The sequence below is a fragment of the Oryctolagus cuniculus genome, chromosome 6 (assembly GCF_051225735.1).
Source record: "Oryctolagus cuniculus isolate XC-2025 breed Fujian yellow rabbit chromosome 6, ASM5122573v1, whole genome shotgun sequence".
NCBI classification, from domain to species: Eukaryota; Metazoa; Chordata; class Mammalia; order Lagomorpha; family Leporidae; genus Oryctolagus; species Oryctolagus cuniculus.
The window spans coordinates 168,230,234-168,249,540 of record NC_142872.1 but is presented as its reverse complement, the minus strand read 5'-3'; the positions used below and the strand labels follow the sequence as shown (position 1 = coordinate 168,249,540).

At 63.9% G+C, this 19,307-nt stretch overlaps 1 protein-coding gene and 1 long non-coding RNA gene across 7 annotated transcripts in view; one reads left to right on the top strand and one right to left on the bottom strand.

Annotated features, from left to right (window-relative positions):
- The first annotated feature begins 2 nt into the window (after positions 1-2).
- PLEC (plectin) overlaps positions 3-19,307 on the top strand; it is a 56,399-nt gene continuing 37,094 nt past the window's right edge. For 2 of the 5 annotated variants that reach the window (XM_051831213.3, XM_089336499.1), the window contains exons 1-2: positions 188-326; positions 1,253-1,450. In XM_051831213.3, coding sequence (XP_051687173.1) covers positions 1,258-1,450 — 193 coding nt within the window. In that variant the 5' untranslated portion in view covers positions 188-326; positions 1,253-1,257. Of the gene's footprint in view, positions 327-1,252; positions 1,451-2,639; positions 2,799-19,307 lie in introns of those variants that run through there. The other 3 variants (XM_089336502.1, XM_070075649.2, XM_051831208.3) reach the window with 2 other exon arrangements.
- On the bottom strand, positions 11,473-13,989 carry LOC103347182 (uncharacterized). 2 transcript variants are annotated; one of them, XR_016236636.1, is made up of 3 exons: positions 13,767-13,989; positions 13,102-13,182; positions 11,473-11,721 (listed from the first exon to the last, which is right to left on the bottom strand). It is a non-coding gene; the product is annotated as an uncharacterized LOC103347182 (long non-coding RNA). The 2 variants fall into 2 exon arrangements; XR_516091.5 differs by having other exon boundaries at positions 11,586-11,721; positions 13,656-13,795.

The window sequence follows — 19,307 nt, the reverse complement described above, 5'->3', positions numbered from 1 at the left end:
AAGGGCCGGCCGGCGTGGCATCCGACCTCTGCGGCGGCCAGGGCACGGGCGTGCGGGGCGGGACCCCGCCCGGGAGCCACGCACGCTCGCCGCCACCGTGTCCCCTGACCAACCGACCCACCCCGGCCGTAGGTGTGCGTGCGGCCCCGCGCACACGCGCGCGCGGATCGCGCGGGCACAGCTTGCTCTCGGCGGAGGGGCGCGCACGGCCCTCGCTGGGGGCCGGGGCGGGGCTATGGGCTGACCCCGCCCGCGCTGCCTCCGCGGAGCTCCTGGCCCGAGCGGTGAGGCTGCGGCGACCGAGCTTCGGCGAGCGGGGCCACCAGGCACGTAGGGCCGGACTGGGGGCGAGGGGCGCGGGGCGCGCGGGGGTTGCGAAGTGGGCTTGAGTGGGGTTCGGCCGCAGGCGACCCGGAACTCGCGGCTGCGGCGTGGCCCGCCCGCGGGAGACTGCGGAACTGGACGGGCGGTGCCTGGGATGTGGGTTGTCGGAGGCGCGGTTCGGGGCTGGGGCTGGGGCTGGGGCGGGGGTGGGGCGGGGGCGGGGCGGGAGGCCCCCGGCTCGGCGCCCGCCGTCTCCTCCCCAGCCCTGGGGCCGAGGGCGGAGGCACAGAGCCCACATTGTACCCCCACGGCTCTCCACCCCCGCCGAGACAGAGCCCCATTCACCTCCAGCACGCCAGGCCTCTCGGGGAGTGGGCACGCGTGGGCTGCGTGCGGGAGGAGCCGCGGGTGGGCTGCCCCGGCCTTGCTGCAGCCGAGCTCCCACGCCGCTGCGGGCCCGGCTATTTATAGGGCTCCACTGCGGAGCCCGAGGTGGGGCTGCGTGGGTCTGGAGGAGCGGCGGAGCGGTGGCGGGACCCAGGCGGCGTGGGGCTGGGGCGCTGGGGGGCCGGGGCTTGTCTGCAGCTTCACCTGCTTCCGGACCGGAGGAGGGGCGTCCCGGTTTGGGGTGCAGACGGAGGGCGCGCGTGACAGGGAGCAAGTGAGGGTAATCGGGGTCGTGTTTCGGGTGGGCTCCTGGGCCGGGGAGGGGGGCGACTGTGTGTGGTCAGGGCTGGTGATGCCCTTGGAGGGGGTGAGGTCAGCGCCCGAGGGGCCACTTTGGGTGTCTGCTGGGTGGGCTGGGGGAGAAGGCTGTCCACGCCTGGGTTGAGAACAGGGACAGGTGTAGGAGGGGCGTGCGTCCAGGCGATGAGGATGGGACGGGGCCAGCGTGCGGTACCGGCAGTGACCACCCCTCCCCCCCCAGGAGGCATGTCGGCCGAGGACTCCGAGGTGCGGCCAGCGGCCGAAGACAGCTCGGGCGGAGGCAGCGGCTCGCCCAGCCCTGGGGACACACTGCCCTGGAACCTTGGGAAGACGCAGCGGAGCCGGAGAAGCGGAGGCGGCTCTGGGGGCAACGGGAGCGTCCTGGACCCTGCGGAGCGAGCGGTCATCCGCATTGCAGGTAATGTGGCCGTGCGAGCTGCCCGCGCACACTCGGGCCGGCGGAGCGCTTGTGGTGTGCGTGTGCGGGTCCCCGCGGCCGGCCGGTCGGGGAGCGCCTCTCCGGGGTGCAGGTGCGGGCCGACGGCGCAGCGCCACCTGCTGGTCCTGTCGGGCGGCCGCGTGAGGCGCCGGGGATGGGCTTCTGCCTCTCCGGCTGCCGCCGCTGGCTTCATGGCGAGGGTCCAGCGCCCCGACGCCCAGTGGTAGCTTCTTGGGCTCCGGGGACAGAGCTCAGGAAGCCCTGTGGTCTCAGTTCATGGGAACAGGACAGGAGGAGGTGCCCAGGTGTCCAGAGCCCCAGCTCCTCCCTTAGCCGGGGTCTGGCCTTGCCCCCCACTCCCTGTCGTTGCCAAAAAGGGGTGGGGGAGGTGGGTCTGGCCCAGCGGGAGGCCCAGGAGAGGGGCCTGGCAGCGGACGATGGCCCTTTGGAAAGCGGCCACCTCGGGTGCTTTTGCCGGCTGTGCCAGGAAAGAGGCAGTTGAGGGTCTCCTGGCTCAGGCTGCAGGACCCCCGGCCGGCAGTAGGAGGTGTCCGCAGGGCAGCGTGGGCCCCTGCGGGAGGCCGGGGGTGCACGGAGCCTGCGGGCTGGGAACTGTGCTGGCGGCGGCCCAGCTGGGAGTGGAGTGTAGGTGCCTCCAACGCACCCCACCCCGGGCGGTCACGACCACTGCGGCCGGCCCCCAGGGAGGGGGTCCTGTGCGTCCACCCACGTTCCCGGGCCTGGGACCCTCGCGGCGGCGTAGGGACCTCCCGCGGGCGCCGGGCGGGACACGGGACTCCGCCGGTCTCAGCAGGGAAAGCAAGGCGTCTCCCTTCTTGGGGAAGCTGCCCGCTCCGGCGCTCGCGGGTGGTTTTTGGATACTGACGACACCCATCAGCGCGGCCAGGAAGGGAGACGCCCACCAGCAGCGGCGGCCGACGGAGCGAGGGAGGGAGCGGGGAGGGGGCGCGCCTGGCGGCCAGGTGAGGGCGCTCCGGCAGGGGCGCTCCGGGGTCTTGGGGCGACCCGGGCCGGAGCGGGCGCGCGTGGGACGGAGCCCCGCAGCGCCCTGAGCCGCCGGGGCCGGGCCCCGCCCCGGCCCGTGGGGCATCCTGGGTGCGCGGGCGGTGCGGGGGCGGGGCGCGGGCGGCCTCTTTAAGCGGCGCGCGCGGCCGCGGGGACAGAGCGGCCGAAGGGGGCTGGCGGCTCGCTCTGCGCCTCCACGCCGCGTCCCGCGCCGCCGGCATGGCCGCGCCGCCGCCGGACACGCAGCCGGACGAGCAGGACTTCATCCAGGCCTACGAGGAGGTGCGGGAGAAGTACAAAGGTACGGGCGCCCCGCTGTCCGTCCAGGACGCGCCGGGTCGCGGAGCCCGACAGCCTGGCGGCTGACCACCGTGTCCGCGGTGGCCGTCCTGGTCGCCACCCACACCGAGCCCCGCCACCCTGCCGGCCGTCCCGGCGTGGCGCGGCCCCCGCGGCCCCCGCTGGTGCCCGGGCAAGGGGCAGGCGCGCTCCGCTGAGCCCCCGCGGCCATGCCCTTAATAGGACATCGTGCGGCGCAGGTGGGCGGGGTGGGGGTGGGGGCGCACCGCTTGTCCCGGTCGGAGCCAGGGTCCCTGGGTGTGCCCAGCAGCCATGTGGGTCAGGGCCGAGCCTCCGCTGTCCCTCCTCCGGGTGGCTGCAGCTGCCTGGCAGTGGGTGGCATAGTTGCCGCCTCTCCTCACCTCCCGAAAGTGGCCAGAGCCGGGTTGCCACCATTCCTTGGCAGGGACCCTCATGGGACGCCTCGCCGGTTCCCTGGGGGCACAGATGTGGGTGAGGAGAGCAGGGGAGCCCCCTCCTCGCCCCTCCTCCCCCTCTCCAGCCTGGGAAGCGCTGGCCCCCTGCCCTCCTCCATGCCTTCCCGGAGCCCCTGGGGCTGCCAGTGTCCTTGCCACTGTCACCATCAGCCACTTGCTCTGGGCTGGGCCAGCTCTGAGCAGGCATGGGGACAGCCCTGGCTCCTGGCCGGCGGAGGCTTAGAGGCCTGGGGAGGGTCGAGGTGGGGCCCGGCAGAGGCGGCCAGGGCAGGTTCCAGCTCCAGGCGCTGGCTTTGCTGGCTCTGCCCCCAAGGGCAGCTCAGGGAGAGAGGTCCTGCTCGGGCCCTGCCTGAGCCTCCCAGGCAGGGTTGATTTCGCCACGCCTGGGGCTCCACTCTCTGGACAGCTGTGCCGGGCAGGGTGGACGTGCTGTGTGCCTGACCCTTAGCCTGTCTGCCTGTGGGACCACTGCGCCCTCGGGGAAGCCTTGCGGGCCCACCTGGACAGGTGCAGGGCAGGGAAGGGGCTGCCTGCCCGGGCCACAGCCTTCCCGCAGGCCTCGGGGGAACTGGTGTGAGCCCGCTGCTCTGTTGACAGGGAGACCTGGGCAGAGTGGTCCTTCTTCCGGGGTTCTCCTTGGCGGGGTCGGTGGCTAGGCATTGTGCTGAAGCCACCCTGGCCCTGGAGCTCTCCCCTGTTGGCCGAGGTGCGAGTCTGACAGGCCCCCCGAGGGCTCCCGGGGGCCACTGTGGCCCCTGTCTGCCTTCTGGGCTTGGCGGGGAGGTTGATGAGGGGCGCGGGGCCCCGATGCGGCTCCGGCCTGCAGCTGCCTGTGTGTGTGTGTCTCTGGCACTGGTGGGAGAGCGGCTGAGCAGGGGCAGCAGGTCGGGAGGGCCTCTGGGGTGCCAGACACCCGGAGTCTCCTGGGGTCCTGCTAGGGGCTAGGCTGGCACCTGTGGCCAGGAGCCACAGCCCAGGCGGAGGACTGGCCTGGGGAGGCCCCAGGTGGCCCCGTGCCCCTCACCCCTTTTCCAGGCTTGAGCTCTGTGACCTGCTTAGACCTGCTAGAGGGCTGGGGTGGAGGGGCTAGTGGGGCAATGGGGAAGGGGTGGGGGGAGGGGCTGTGTCCAGTGAGGGAAGGCAAGGGCGTGGCACCTGATGTCCTGTCCCAGTGAGTGGCTGGGAGACAGCTGGAAGGGGAGGTGGGAGTGCCCCCATGTTGGGCCCACCTCAGTGCTAAGGGCTCCCGGAAGGGAGGGAGGCAGGCCCAGGACCCCTGCCCACCTGCCACCAAACTGAGGAGGGGTGGTCTCTGTCTGATGGCCGCCACGCCCCTGTGGCACTTGCCCCCAGCCCCACCCCACAACAGAGACATGGCCTTCCCTGTGTAGCCCCCAGGGATCTCCCCCCCACCAGAGACATGGCTTTCCCTGTGTAGCCCCCAGGGATCTCCCCCACAACAGAGACATGGCCTTCCCTGTGTAGCCCCCAGGGACCTCCCCCCCACCAGAGACATGGCCTTCCCTGTGTAGCCCCCAGGGACCTCCCCCCCACCAGAGACATGGCCTTCCCTGTGTAGCCCCCAGGGATCTCCCCCCCAACAGAGACATGGCCTTCCCTGTGTAGCCCCCAGGGACCTCCCCCCCACCAGAGACATGGCCTTCCCTGTGTAGCCCCCAGGGACCTCCCCCCCACCAGAGACATGGCCTTCCCTGTGTAGCCCCCAGGGATCTCCCCCACAACAGAGACATGGCCTTCCCTGTGTAGCCCCCAGGGATCTCCCCCCCACCAGAGACATGGCCTTCCCTGTGTAGCCCCCAGGGATCTCCCCCCCACCAGAGACATGGCCTTCCCTGTGTAGCCCCCAGGGATCTCCCCCCCCCACCAGAGACATGGCCTTCCCTGTGTAGCCCCCAGGGACCTCCCCCCCACCAGAGACATGGCCTTCCCTGTGTAGCCCCCAGGGACCTCCCCCCCACCAGAGACATGGCTTTCCCTGTGTAGCCCCCAGGGACCTCCCCCCCACCAGAGACATGGCCTTCCCTGTGTAGCCCCCAGGGACCTCCCCCCCACCAGAGACATGGCCTTCCCTGTGTGGCCCCCAGGGATCTCCCCCCCACCAGAGACATGGCCTTCCCTGTGTAGCCCCCAGGGATCTCCCCCCCAACAGAGACATGGCCTTCCCTGTGTAGCCCCCAGGGACCTCCCCCCCAACAGAGACATGGCCTTCCCTGTGTAGCCCCCAGGGATCTCCCCCACAACAGAGACATGGCCTTCCCTGTGTAGCCCCCAGGGACCTCCCCCCCCCCACCAGAGACATGGCCTTCCCTGTGTAGCCCCCAGGGACCTCCCCCCACAAGAGAGACATGGCCTTCCCTGTGTAGCCCCCAGGGATCTCCCCCCCCACCAGAGACATGGCCTTCCCTGTGTGGCCCCCAGCCCCACCCCACAACAGAGACATGGCCTTCCCTGTGTAGCCCCCAGGGACCTCCCCCCCCACAAGAGAGATATGGCCTTCCCTGTGTGGCCCCCAGGACCTCCCCCCACAAGAGAGACATGGCCTTCCCTGTGTGGCCCCCAGGACCTCCCCCCACAGCTTGGGCCCTTGCCGGACGCGTCATTCCTGGCTCCCTCCTGGGAATCCCCAGTCTCCCTGTGTGACAGTCATACTGCTGCCAGGGCATTTTCGACTTCCTGTCTGCCTGGGCCGCGCGGCTGTCTCCGGCCTTCCTGCCTTGGGCCAGGGCAGGCTCCTGTGGGGCTGAGACTGTCAGGGCCTGTGGCGTGGGCGAGCTGCTTGTGCTGTCGGGCCGGGGGCAGGTTACTTAGAGACGGCCCAGCCTGGCCCGAGATGGGTCCCAGAGGCTGGGTTGCCTTGGCAGCCTGGAGAGTCCTGGGGTCAGGCTTAGAGTGGCCAGCCGAGGCGAAGCAGTGAGCAGTCTCCGAGCGGTGCTGCAGGCACAGGGGCAGGGGCCGGCCCTGGGGTCCCGGAACAGGTGCGGGGTAGGGATGGGCAGTGGGGCCAGCCAGGGGACCCTGGGCGTATGGGGAAGAACCTTGAAGGCCACTGTGCCAGGGATGGGAGGGCAGGGGTGAGCACTGTCGGGGGGTGGAGCCCACAGGAGGCGCCTGTCTGGGAGACCAGCATTGGCCTGGAGAGCAGGTGAGGCTGGAGAGGGGCTGGACGGAGCGGCAGTGTGTCCACGGGGCGTGTGCCCGAGTGTGGCCCGGGATCTCGGCAAGGCCTGGCCGGAGGGGGCCCCACCTCCCTCCTGGGCCACGCTGGCCTGGAGCCCTCGTGCTGGCACCCTCTTGGCGCGTCCCCACCCCCGCCCTCCTCCCGGCTGGACTCCCGGCTCTGTTATCTGTGTCCCTTGCTTGGCCCTGGCGCTCGGCTGGTGTTTGCAGGGAGCTTGCATGGGTGAGCAGTGACTGTGCAGGCATTGTCCACAGTGGCTGGAGCTCAGCTGGCAGCCTGTGAGGCCATCCTGAGCCCCGTGGCCGTGCGCGCCGCTGTCCAGAGACAGACATGCTGACTTGTGGAAGCGCGTCGCCATGGGCCGAGTGTGCCGCGTGAGACATGCTGACTTGTGGAAGCGCGTCGCCATGGGCCGAGTGTGCCGAGTGAGACATGCTGACTTGTGGAAGCGCAGAAATCCCAGCTCTGACCCCGGTCTCACTGGCTGGGGTGAGAGAGAGAACAAACCGTCGTGTGGCCTTCCCTTCCCAGCAGGCTTGCCCGGGGATTCTCGCCGGAGCCGCTGACTTTCCACGTCAGTGCAGGCTAGGTCGGCCTCGTTATTTTTAAGATTTTATTTATTCATTTGAGAAGCAGAGAGAGGAAGAGAGCTTGCGTCTGCAGGTTCATTCCCAGGATGCCTGCGAAGACGGGTTGGGCTGTGCGGAAGCTGGGAGCTGGGAACATAATCCAGGCTCCCATGTGGGTGGCAGGAGCCCAGCTGCTTGAGTCATCGTAGCCTCCCAGAGCCTGCATGGCTGGGAACCGGAGGCAGGGGCTGACGCTCCAGCCTGGGACGGGCACCTTCGCCGCCAGGCTGAGCACCTGCTCCTCCTGTTATTTCTGATGGTGCCTTATTGAGCTGCACCTCAGGCCACGCCACTTCCCCAGTCAAGAGTACATGATACGGTGGTTTCCAGTGCCTCCCAGGGCAGGACGGGCGCCAGGACACGGGGCCCCCAGCCCTAGCAGCACCGTCCTCTCCGTCTTCAGGAATGGGCCTGCGTTGGCATTCCCTGGAGACGGAATCGGGGTTCTTCTCGCTCGGCACAGCGGTTCCGTGGCCAGCGGTTTGTGCCGTGCACGACTCCCTCTCCTGGGTCGTACTGCTCCGTGGTGTGCCTAAACCGGCCTTCATTCGTGCACTTGAACGTTGATGGCTACTTGGGTGCTTCCACTCTGGCTGCTGTCAGTGACGCCGCTGGGACCGTTCGTGCATGTTTTTGCGGCTGTGCGTTTGCAGTTGCCTGGGGCTGGAGCTGCCGGGTTGTGTGGTGATTCTATACTTAGATGTTCGGACAGCTGCCAGGCTGGCCCCCGAGCGGCTGCACGGCTCTGCAGGGCGACTGGTTTCTTCACGTCCTTGCCGACACTTGTTATTATCTGACTTTCTGATTGTTAGACAGCCGGTCCTAGTGGGTGTGAAGTGGTGCCTTCCCCAGAGCTAGTGAGGTGTGGTGTCTTTCCCTGGGCTCCTTGGTCTGTTCAGAACGGCCTGTTCAGAGGCTTTGTCCCTTTTAAAATTGGGCTTCTATCTTTTTATTACCGAATTACAAGTGTTCTTCATATAATTTCTCTGATTCTCTGAGTTACCTTTTTACTTTTTTTAAAAAAATCTTTATTTACTTGTTTGAAAGGCAGAGATACTGAGCGAGAAGGAGAGAGAGACAGAAACATCTTCCATCCACAGGCTCACTCCCCAGATGGCTGCAATGGCTGGGGCTGGGCCAGGCTGAAGCCAGGAGCCAGGTGCTTCCTCCAGGTCTCCCACGTGGGTGCAGGGGCCCAAGCCCGTGGGCATCTTCTGCTGCTTTCCCAGGCTCATTAGCAGGGAGCTGGATCAGGAGTGGAACAGCCGGCCCCCATGGGATGCCGGTGCCCTGGGCAGAGAGGCTTAGCCCCTTCGCCACAGCACCCGCCCACCTTCTTACCTTTTCGGAGGTGTTCTTTGAGGCACGTCTGCTTTCGTTAACGCGAGTCCGGTTTAACAGTTTTCTCTTGGTTGGCTGTACTTTTGATGCCACATCTAAAGGTCACGAAGGTTCCGCTGTATGTTTTCTTCCAAGAGTTTATGATTTTCACTCTTACATGGAACCTTAGTTCCATCTTGCGTTGACTCTGCGTGTAGTGCAGTTGGGGGTCTCTTTTCAGCGTGTTGAAACCCAGCTGTCCCAGCACAATTGTTGGAAAGATTGTCTGTCCCCCGCTGAACCTGTTTTGCCGGTGGCAGTACTCCGGTCCACGGAAGCACGGCATTCCATCTACTTGGCCACTCTAGGAGAGTGCCGCACACGCGTGCCTCCTGAACTGCCCGCTGGTGTCGGCGAGCGCGACAGGCACCAGACGCACGCTCAGCAGCGGCTTGCCGCCAGCCTCGCCCGCTGCGTGGGAGGTTCCGGCTGTGTCTTCACTGTAAAGAATCACCCTTGGTGGCAGGCGTCTCACACAGTGGTTAGGACACGGCTTGGGATGCCTGCGTGCCTGGGTTCGAGTGCCAGCTGCCTCCAGTTCCAAGTCCCTGGTAACGTGCATCCTGGGGGGCAGCAGATGATGGCTCAGGTCTTGGGTTCTGACACCCACGTGGATGCCTGGGTGGAGCCCCTCACTTCAGCCGGCTGTAGCCCCAGCTGATGATGGCATTTGAGCAATGGACCAGTGAATGGAAGATCTTTCTCTCTCCCCCAACCACTTCGCTCTGCCTTTTAAATAAAACGGGTGGGATGGACAGACAGGTGCACCCCATCCCCCCTCCTGGAGCTGGACTCCTGCAGGGGTCCTGGGGGGTGAGACTCTTCAGCTATCCCCAGAAGATCTGGGGGGGCAGCGGAAGTGGGGAGTGGCCAAGGGAAGGAGGCGGCAGGACGGGGATTCCACTTTGTGTGTGGGGGGGAGGTTGGAAACGACTGAGGCAGGAAGTATGGGGAGAGGCCAGGATGCCAGAAAGCACAGGACTGAGCTGGCGGGCAGGGCCGCGGGACCATGCCTCAGGCTGTGGTAGGGAAGGCAGGGTCCTGAACTCTGCACCTGCAGCCCCCTGGAGCCCACGGGGGCAGCCAGGAGGCAGAGGGCCAGGGCCTGGGCAGTGGACGAGTGGGTGATGAGCCAGGAGGGGGCTTGGGGTCAGGTGGAAGGGGCCGTCAGGGACCTCAGCCAGGCTGGGGTGTGGCAGCCTGGAGGTGGGTGTCCTCTGGTATGGAGCCGTGGCCCGGGGCCTGTGCTGCCTGCACGGCCTTGGCAGAACACTGACCTGCTGTCCCTGGGCAGAGGAGAGGCCTCGAAGGCCGTCCTTGGCCACAGGGGCCATGGGCACCCCCTGGCCCAGGCTGGGTGCCAGATGTGCTTTTGCCCAGCCCCTCTCTCCAGAGGCCCAGCTTGATGGCCGCTTGCCGGGGGGGGCCCTGTGGTTCGGAGGGGCTGGGGCGCTTCCTCTGCTGTTGGCTCGCTGTGGGATGGGGAGGCGTGTGAGGCCGCAGAGGGGCCAAGGTTCTAGCACCTTGAGAAGGGACCTGAGGAGGCTGGGGAGATTAATGCTGGCTGCAGCTCAGATGCCCGGGTCCCCCACCGTGATGTCCGTGACCCAGTGGACGGGCAGGTGCAGGGTTGGGCGAGCTGGTGCTGTGTGTGCCCGGTGGGGGTGTGGATGGTGAGGTCAGGTACCCAACTACCGGGCCGTCTGTAGGGGGCAGGAGGGCGGGGGTCAGGTGCTCCTTCTCACAGTGGAGGAAGGTACTGTCTCAGGAGACGGGGGCTGTGGGCCCCTCTTTCTCTCCCTCCAGTCTGTGGGTCCTGGGGTCATGGCTTAGCTGTGGGAAGGCCCTCCCAGCTGGGCGGCTCTTGGCAGGGACCTTTACTGCTTCTTTCCCAAGGCAAAGGGGACTTGGGACCAGGAAGCGGGTGGAGGCCACTTTGCCAGCTTTTCTGGTTCCCAAAGGGCGGCAGACCCAGGGCCAGTGCTGTGGGAAAGGCAGGCCCCCAGATGGCATCTGGGGGCAGGCTAGTGGCAGGCAGCGTTGTGGGCTAGGGAGGTCACCACAGGGGCACCGGGGTGGTGGGAAGCAGAGGGGGCTGGTGGGGTGGCCAGGCTTCCCCTGGGGGTCCTGGGGGATGGGGTGGAGGTGGGGTCTGTGTGCACAGGTGGGAGGCAGCAGGGGGTCCTGGGGCACGGGGTGGAGGTGGGGTCTGTGGTGCACAGGTGGGAGGTGGCAGGGGGTCCTTGGGGGACGGGGTGGAGGTGGGGTCTGTGTGCACAGGTGGGAGGCAGCAGGGGGTCCTGGGGCACGGGGTGGAGGTGGGGTCTGTGTGCACAGGTGGGAGGCAGCAGGGGGTCCTGGGGCACGGGGTGGAGGTGGGGTCTGTGTGCACAGGTGGGAGGCAGCAGGGGGTCCTGGGGCACGGGGTGGAGGTGGGGTCTATGTGCACAGGTGGGAGGCAGCAGGGGGTCCTGGGGCACGGGGTGGAGGTGGGGTCTGTGTGCACAGGTGGGAGGCGGCAGGGGGTCCTGGGGCACGGGGTGGAGGTGGGGTCTGTGTGCACAGGTGGGAGGTGGCAGGGGGTCCTTGGGGGACGGGGTGGAGGTGGGGTCTGTGTGCACAGGTGGGAGGCAGCTGGTATCTCCAGTGTTGGGTTTGCGATCTTTACTCCGCTTTTGTTTTATGAATGGGTGTGTATTTTGACCTTTTTAAAAAAATCTTTTTTTGAGCCTTCTTGTTAAACGAATGACCACTTGCGGATCTGCAGGAGCAGGCGTGGGGTCCACCTCAGGAGACAGCTGAGCGTCGGTGTCGTCACCATGGCGACTTGGGGCGGTTCGCAGGGCAGGCTGTGTGCCTGCGGGCGCCACGAGAAAGCTTCTCTAAGGGGCCAAGTGGCTGGGCCGGGCCAGGAGCTGGGTCTCAATCCAGGCCTCCCACACGGGCGCAGAGACTCAGCTTCTTTCTTTCCTTTTTTTTTTTTTTTTTTAAAGATTTTATTTATTTATTTGAAAGTCAGAGTTACAGAGAGAGAGAGAGAGAGAAGGAGAGGGGAGGGGAGGGGAGGGGAGGGGAAGGGAGGGAGAAAGATCTTCCATCCGCTGGTTCATTCCCCGAATGGCCACAACAGCTGGAGCTGTGCCGATCTGAAGCCAGGAGCTTCTTCTGGGTCTCCCATGCAGGTGCAGGGGCTCCAGGACTTGGGCGTCTTCTACTGCTCTCCCGGGCCACAGCAGGGAGCTGGATCGGAAGTGGAGCAGCCGAGACTAGAACCAGCGCCCATGTGGGATGCCTGCTGGCATTGCAGGCAGAGGTTTAGCCTGCTACACTGCAGTGCTGGCCCCCATGGATGTACTTTTGAGGGGCACCATTCAACCTGCTAAAATTTGCCTTCTGGCCTCCCAAAATTCATGTATGTCCCACATGTACAATACATTCACCCCACCCTGTCGCTCCCCCTCTTCGTGGAGGAACGACACAGGACCCTGCGCTGTTCTTTCTGTCTGCTCGGCCCTCCCCGGGTTTGCTGCTGGTTCTTCCCGGGTTGGCTACTATCCCTTCCACCTCCGTGGAAGGGCAGTTCCCCCTGGCCACATTCCCCACTTCCGCAGGGGAGCGGCACACCGCCGGCCGGCTCTTCCCGGGGGCTGCACAGGTGTTCCTTCAGCTAGATGTTCCCTTTAGATGTTCCCCGGTGCATGCCGTCTCTCTCCTCCTTTATAGTCCTCCTCCGCCAATCCCAACTCGGCTGCCCACACGCCGAGTACGCTGCTCTCCTCCAATCAGGAGCAAGTCCTACAGTTTATTAGCTGAACTGGAGGCAGCTGTGTAGAAGCTGTTTACTTCTCTTCTCAGCGCCATATTGTGGGAGAGCAGATGCATAGAATAAGTCTTAATTCCAGTAACTCAGTCTAGTCCGGATTGCTCCCCACACCACCCCAAGAATCCCAGAAGTCTCAATCAGCTCTTAAGATTTATTCGAAAGGCAGAGTTACAGAGAGAGGGAGACACACACATACACATGCACACGCACACACACACAGAGACAGAGACAGAGAGACAGAGAGAAATTGATCTTCCACCCACCAGCTCACTGCCTAAATGGCCCCCAGTGACCAGGGCTGGGCCAGGTTGAAGATAGGAGCTTCATCTGGGTCTCCCATGTGGGTGCAGGGGCCCAAGCACTTGGGCATCTGCTGTTTTCCTGGGTACAGTAGCAGGGAGCTGGATTGGAAATGCAGCAGCCGGGTCTCGAACCCGTGCCCATATGAGATGTCAGTGTCACAGGTGGTGGCTTTGCCTACTACTCCACAGTACCGGCCCCGGTCCATCAACTCTTAAGTTTAAGATTTTATCAGCTCAAAAGTCCCAGATTGGGGCTGGCACCCATGTGAGAGACCCAGAAGAAACTCCTGGCTTCGGCCTGGCCCAGCTCTGGCCGTTGCAGCCATTTGGGGAGTGAAGCATTAGGTGGAAGACCTCTCTCTGTCTCTGTCTCTCTAACTGTGCCTTTCAAATAAATACATCTTTTTAAAAAGTCCCAGACCCCTCATCTCGTTGTCTAAGTCAGGTCTGGGTGAGACTGAGCAGGGGCTGTTTGGGGACAAAGTTCTCACCCACCTGTGTACTTTTGAAACTGGCAAGCGAATTGTGTACCTCCAGTTACAGCCTCTGGCCTGGCGTAGCCCCAGCATGGGCACTCTAAAAGGGAGAAATAAAAGGCATAAAAGCATAAACAGAAGCCCAGGAGGGCAAATTCCACCTCTGCAGCTCGGCGCTGTGCCCCGCGCCTGCGGCTCTGCCGGCCTCTGTCTCTGCTTCGGGCTGCGGACCCGGCCCGAGGCTCGGCTGTCGGTCAGTCTTTGGTCTTGGTCCCGTGAGTGAGGTGAGGTCTGTCGGCCTGCTGTGGATCACATGTCTAGCACCGCCCGTCCCCCCTCCCCTCCAGGCCACGCTGAGGGCCTGTGGGCAGAACAGCCTTCTGATAAGCCTGGAGGTGCCTCCCCCTTTACAGCTGCGTGGGCTCCGTTTGGCTTTGCAGTTCCTGCCTCAGTTTCTCCTTGTTTGGGCACTTTGCTCTCGGCTGCACGCGGCAGCCGAGCCACACCCTCTGCTGGGGCATCTTCGGCTGAATGGATCCAGGCGCAGTGCCGGCCGGCCAGTCGGCCTCGTACCTGGTGGCGGAACACAGCTCAGCCCCGATGGCGCCGCTTTCCCGCGGGGTCCGCCGGCCCCCAGTTCCCGTGTTCCTTTCCTCCCGAGGCCTCCGCGGCGGCACCTCTCACCTGTCTTTGTCAACAGTCTGAGCAGGTGACCGGGCCTGGCGCTTCTGCAGACTCCGCCTGCTGCCCGCTCCCAGAGCCACTTCCGTGCTCCACGGCTCCAGTCACGGCACCAGCCTGGCAGTGCCTCTGCGTCAGCGTGCGGGGCTGTCACAGCGGAGCCTGGCCAGGCGCTCTAGGTTTGCCCTGTGCAGGTGCACGGCCTGCTCTGACCCTGTGTGTGTGTGTGGGGGGCGGCTCTGCCTTGTCCCTCTGACCCTGGGTGTGTTGGGGAGTGGCCTTGTTGCTCCGACCCTCCTGGGGGGGCTGGGCCTCGTCACTGTCACTCTGACCCTGCGTGGGGGCGTGGCCTCATGGCTCAGACCCTGTGTGTGGTGGGGGGTGGCCCGTCGCTCAGCCTGTGTTGGGCAGGCTCGGCCTCGTGGCTCTGACCCTGGTGGGGGGTGGCCTCGTGGCTCTGACCCTGCATGGGGAGTGGAGCTTGGCCTCCTCGGCCAGTCTTGGGAGCAGGCCGTGTCCCTCAGCACCTGCCCGGCGTCTCTGTCTCTTGCAGGAACAACTGAGGCCCCCTGGAGAGTGCAGGGCGCTCTCACGCAGGGTCTGGAACGCAATCACGTCTGCAAGCCCGCTTCCAGACAAGGACGCTGTTTACCCTGCTGCCCGGGGCAGCCTGCCGTGTGCTTGGTGTGCTTCCTTCTAAAAGATGTATTTTTATTTAATTGGAAGGCAGAGCTACAGAGAAAGAGAGAGGGAGAGACAGAGAGAGATGTTCCATCTGCTGGTTCACTCCCCAAGTGACTGCAATGGCCGGGGCTGGGCCGGGCCAAAGCCAGGAGCCTGGAGCTCCGTAGGGTCTGCACTGCCCGGGGAAGCAGTGGAGCCTGATCCGAGTACTTGGGCTCCTGCCACCTGTCGGAGACCCGGATGGAATTCTGGGCTCCTGACGTCGGCCTGGCCCAGTCCTGGCTGTTGTGGGCATTTTGAGTAGTGAACTAGCAGACGGAAGGTCTCTCTCTGGCTCTCTCTTTCTCTCTCTCTCTTTTCTCTCTCTCTCTCTGTCCCCCCCACCCCGCCTCCCCGTCTCTTCTCTCTCTGTAGCTCAGTTTTTCAGATAAAAAAAATACTATTTTATTTACACAAAGGTGCCATTTTTCACCCACCATATTGGCTAAAATCTCAAAATCCAGGTTTCTGGGCTCCATGGTAAAGCTGTGGGAACTGGGCTGGCGAACGTGCCTGTCAAAACTGCATACGCAGCGCACACGGGCGGGAAGTGGAGCTGCCATCCTCATGTGGGCTCTGGTGCTGGGCGCGCACGGGCGGGAGATGGAGCTGCCATCCGGGTGCCGGCTCTGGTGCTGGGCGCGCACGGGCGGGAGGTGGAGCTGCCATCCGGGTGCCGGCTCTGGTGCTGGGTGCGCACGGGCGGGAGGTGGAGCTGCCATCCGGGTGCCGGCTCTGGTGCTGGGTGCGCACGGGCGGGAGGTGGAGCTGCCATCCGGGTGCCGGCTCTGGTGCTGGGTGCGCATGGGCGGGAGATTGATGGAACAGCAAGGGGACAGAATGCTGTATGTGAGGTGTCAGCTTTAGTGATGAAAGGAGGGAAACGGGTACTCACGTTCGTATTTGCTTGTGAGAGTGGTTTTCTCCTCCCTGTGTGTGTGGAGCGGGGACAGAGGACGGGGTGGTGCGGGGAGGGGCTGGGAGGAAGGGGCAGTGTTCGCTGGTGTCTTCTGGGTGTGATCAGGAGAGTCAACCAACCTTCCTTCCTTCCTTCCTTCCTTTTTAGAAATTATTTATTTATTTGAAAGGCAGAGTGGAGAGAGGGAGGGAGAGACAGAAAGATCTTCCACCCACTGGTTCACTCCCCAAATGGCCATCACGGCCAAGGCTGGGCTGGGCAGAAGCCGGGAGCCTGGAACTCCATCTGAATCTCCCACGTGGTGACAGGGGCCTAAGCACTTGGTGCATCTTCCACTGCTCTCCCAGGTGCATTAGCAGGGAGCTGGATTGGAAGTGGAGCAGCCAGGTCTTGAACCAGTGCTCGGATGTGGGATGCCGGCATCACAGAGGGTGCTTTAACCCGCTATAGCACAACTCCCACCCCTAGAAAGTTTCCCATTCACCCAAAGCTTTGTGAATTCTGAGAGGTTTGCTTGGTGTTGACGGGAGCCCTCCCCCTGCAGTACTGGGGCCCTGCAGTGCTGGGGCGGCTGACCACTGTACCGGTGTTATACTTTCAAACAAACAATACGGCTTGCCCATCTGATAAAAAACTGTGTAAGTGAGTAAATGAGGCAATTATTAACCAGTCCTGTCGTGTAGTGCGCCGGTGGGGTGGGGTGGGGCTGATGGGCATTGTGGCTGGAGGCTGTGGGGGGAGTTTCTGGACCCCTGCTTGTGGGAGCAGAGGGTCCTGGTGCAGCTGGCGCTGTGTGCTCAGGGCTTTCCCAGCGTAGGTTCCGACTTATCTTGTTCCAGAATATTCTATGTCCTGCATCGCTGACGAGGCTGTTTTCCCTGTTGTGTTTTTCTTGGTAGTTATTGCTGGCTGTGAGAAATCCCTTGGGTCTTTAAAAAATGTATGTGTGGGCGAGTCTTGGGGTGCAGCGGGTTAAGCTGCTGTTGGGTCACCCACATCCCATACCCAAGTGCCTGGGATCAAGTCCCACCTCCTTTTTACAAAAAACAAACAAACAAACAAACAAAAAAACCAAAAAAACTCAAACCAAAACAAACCAAAAAACCCAAAGTTTATTTATTTATTTGAAAGGCAGAGTTAGAGAGTGAGAGCTCTCCGCCCTCCTCACCCTCCAAATGGCCACAACAGCTGGGACTGTTGACCCTGGAACTCCGTCCGGGTCTCCCACTTGGTGGCAGGGCCCAAGCACTGGGCCGTCTTCTGCTGCCTCCCCAGGTGCGTTAGTTAGCAGGGAGCTGGGCTGGAAGGGGAGCTGCTGGTCAGTGTGGTGCGTGTAGGGGATGCCGGCACCACAGGCAGCAGCCCTGCAGTGGCGTGTGGCGGGTTTGTTGTTGGTGCCGGTGGGAACATGGCTGACATTGTGACTGCTTCAAGGTGCCCTGCACTGGGATGAGGGCTGCGCCTGTCTGCTCCCTCGTGCCCTCCCACACCCGGTGTCACCTCCTGTCCTGGTGGGCTCAGAGGAACGTTTATGCTCATGTTAGCACTGTCACCATTTTAAATTACCACTCACTATTATCTTCATTTCTCGGTCAGAGTCAGGGACAGATAGAGGGCAGGAGCTCCCACGCCTGGCTCACCCCTCAGATGCCCACGGCAGCTGCTAGGCCACATGCCCGCCAGAAGTGCTGGTTGATTTTTATCAAATGAAAATTTTTATTTATTTATTGCAAAGACAGAGAGAGAGCTTTATCTACTGGTTCACTCTCCAAATGCCCGGCCAGGCCAGGTCAAAGCTAGGAGCCAGGAACTCCACCTGGGTCTCCCAAGTGGGAGGCAGGGACCCAGCTCCTTGAGCCATCACGTCTGCCTCCCAGGGTGCCCGTGGGCAGGAAGCTGGAGCTGGAAATGGCGCCGGGACTCAAACCCAGGGATTGCGATATGGGATGCGGGGTCCCCAGTGGCATCTTGACTGCTGGACCACACGCCCACCCCAGCCTGTGCCCTGTGTCCAGTGGTGGAGGGGCAGGGGGCAGCCAGGAGACTGTTGTCTGGGAGGTGAGCAGGGTGGGTGGCTGGGCCCACCACGCTGGTGGTGGAGGCAGTGGGAAGAGGAAGGGCGTGACAAATATTTGGGGGTGACAGTGCAGATGGTGGGGCCTCCCGAGGGATGGGGCACGTGGTGGGACACAGGACATCCCCAGGTGGGTGTGTGGTGGACCCCGGTATTGACAATACTCTGCTGGGCTACAGGAGAGAGGGACAGATGGGGCCCAGAGTGACAGCCCCTGTGCCTCCTGGGCCCTCGCGGGGACTCCAGGGCCCACAGGGCAGCAGGCCAGCAGGGCTGGCCCCCTGTGGAGGAGGGCTCTCCTCCCACCCAGAGGTCAAGGCCGTGTGGAGCTGAAGCTGTGGGGCAGAGGCCTGGCAGTGCGGGTGAGATGGCTCCTGCCCTCCCGCTCCAGGCACAGCACAGCGGGAGTCATGTGTGGGGAGAGACAGTCTACAGTGGGTTCCTCTGGGCCCAGGGTCTGCTGGCACAGCCTGTCCCATGTCACCTCTGTATGGGTCCCCTGGACCCCCTGCGCATGGCCCCATTCCACCCACTACCAGCACGTCCACACAGCGCAGAGTGGCTGTGGACAAGGCTCAGAGGTAGAACCACCTCTTTGGCCTGGTCCAGTGGCCAGGCCTGGGGACTTGGGGGACTGGGGGTATGGGGGACATGGTTGCTTTGTGTCTAAACAGTGGGGCTGGTGGAAGCGGGGCAGGGGGGCTGGCTTTAGTGTCAGGGGTTGGCCTGGGTTCTGGGCCCCAAGGGTGTGAGCTGCCTCCCAGAATTTGCTGGAAGCTTCCAGAGGGTTGGGCCTTGCCCAGGGCGTGGGGATTTGGGCTGGGTCAGATGCAGGCCCTCCGCAGAACCCCTGAGTGGTCAGGGCAAGCTGGAAACTGAGGGCCTGCCTGCTGCACCTGCTGCTGCTAAGCCCCCTGCCGTGGGCAGTCCCCCAGCTCACGGAACGGGACAGACTACAGGCTCCTCAGTGCAGCGCGCCTGTGTGCCGTGGAGGGGTTGACAAGGACGCAGACCAGGACATCTGGACAGCGAGGTAGCAGTGAGCTCTGGAGAGAGGGCCAAGGCTTTGCTTCTCACCGCCCCACCCACCCCTGCCGTGCCGGAGAGCCAGGGTGCCCAGCTTCCTGTCCCCTCTGCCCCCATCCCTTACCCCGGGCTCCCCCCGTGCCTGGCAGCTGCCTGTTCTGGTGACGTCCCTGCCTGGGGGTCCGTCTGCAGCCCTCTGGCTCACGCTACTGCTGCTGCTTCCTCTCACCCCAGGGCTTTTGCACAGCCATTTTCCTTTCTGCCCAGCTGCAGCCTGTGTATCCTCCCGCTGAGAAGGACCCAGGGCGCTGGCTCATGGGTGCCCTGTGGCCCTGCCTCTGAGGCTGAGGTCACTTCCAGCTGCCATGCTGTCCTCAGACTGCTGTGGCCACCCCAGGTGGGCCACCTTCTTGAGGGGGGGATGTTAATTGCAGGGTCAGTGCTGTTAACATGAAGGCCTGAAGTACGTGTACCCTTGCTTTTGTATTTTATTTTAAGGATTTTATTTATTTATTCGAGAGGCAGAGTTACAGACAGAGAGGTCTTCCATCCACTGATTCACTCCCCAAATGGCCGCAATGGCTGGAGCTGGATGATCCGAAGCCAGGAGCCAGGAGCTTCTTCCGGGTCTCCCACGCGGGTGCAGGACCCCAAGGACTAGGGCCCTCTTCCACTGCTTTCCCAGGCCACAGCAGAGAGCTGCATTGGGAGAGGAGCAGCCGGGACTTGAACTGGCGCCCATATGGGATGCCGGCGCCGCAGGCAGAGGCTCGGCCACCTGCGCCATCGCCCCGGCCTGTGC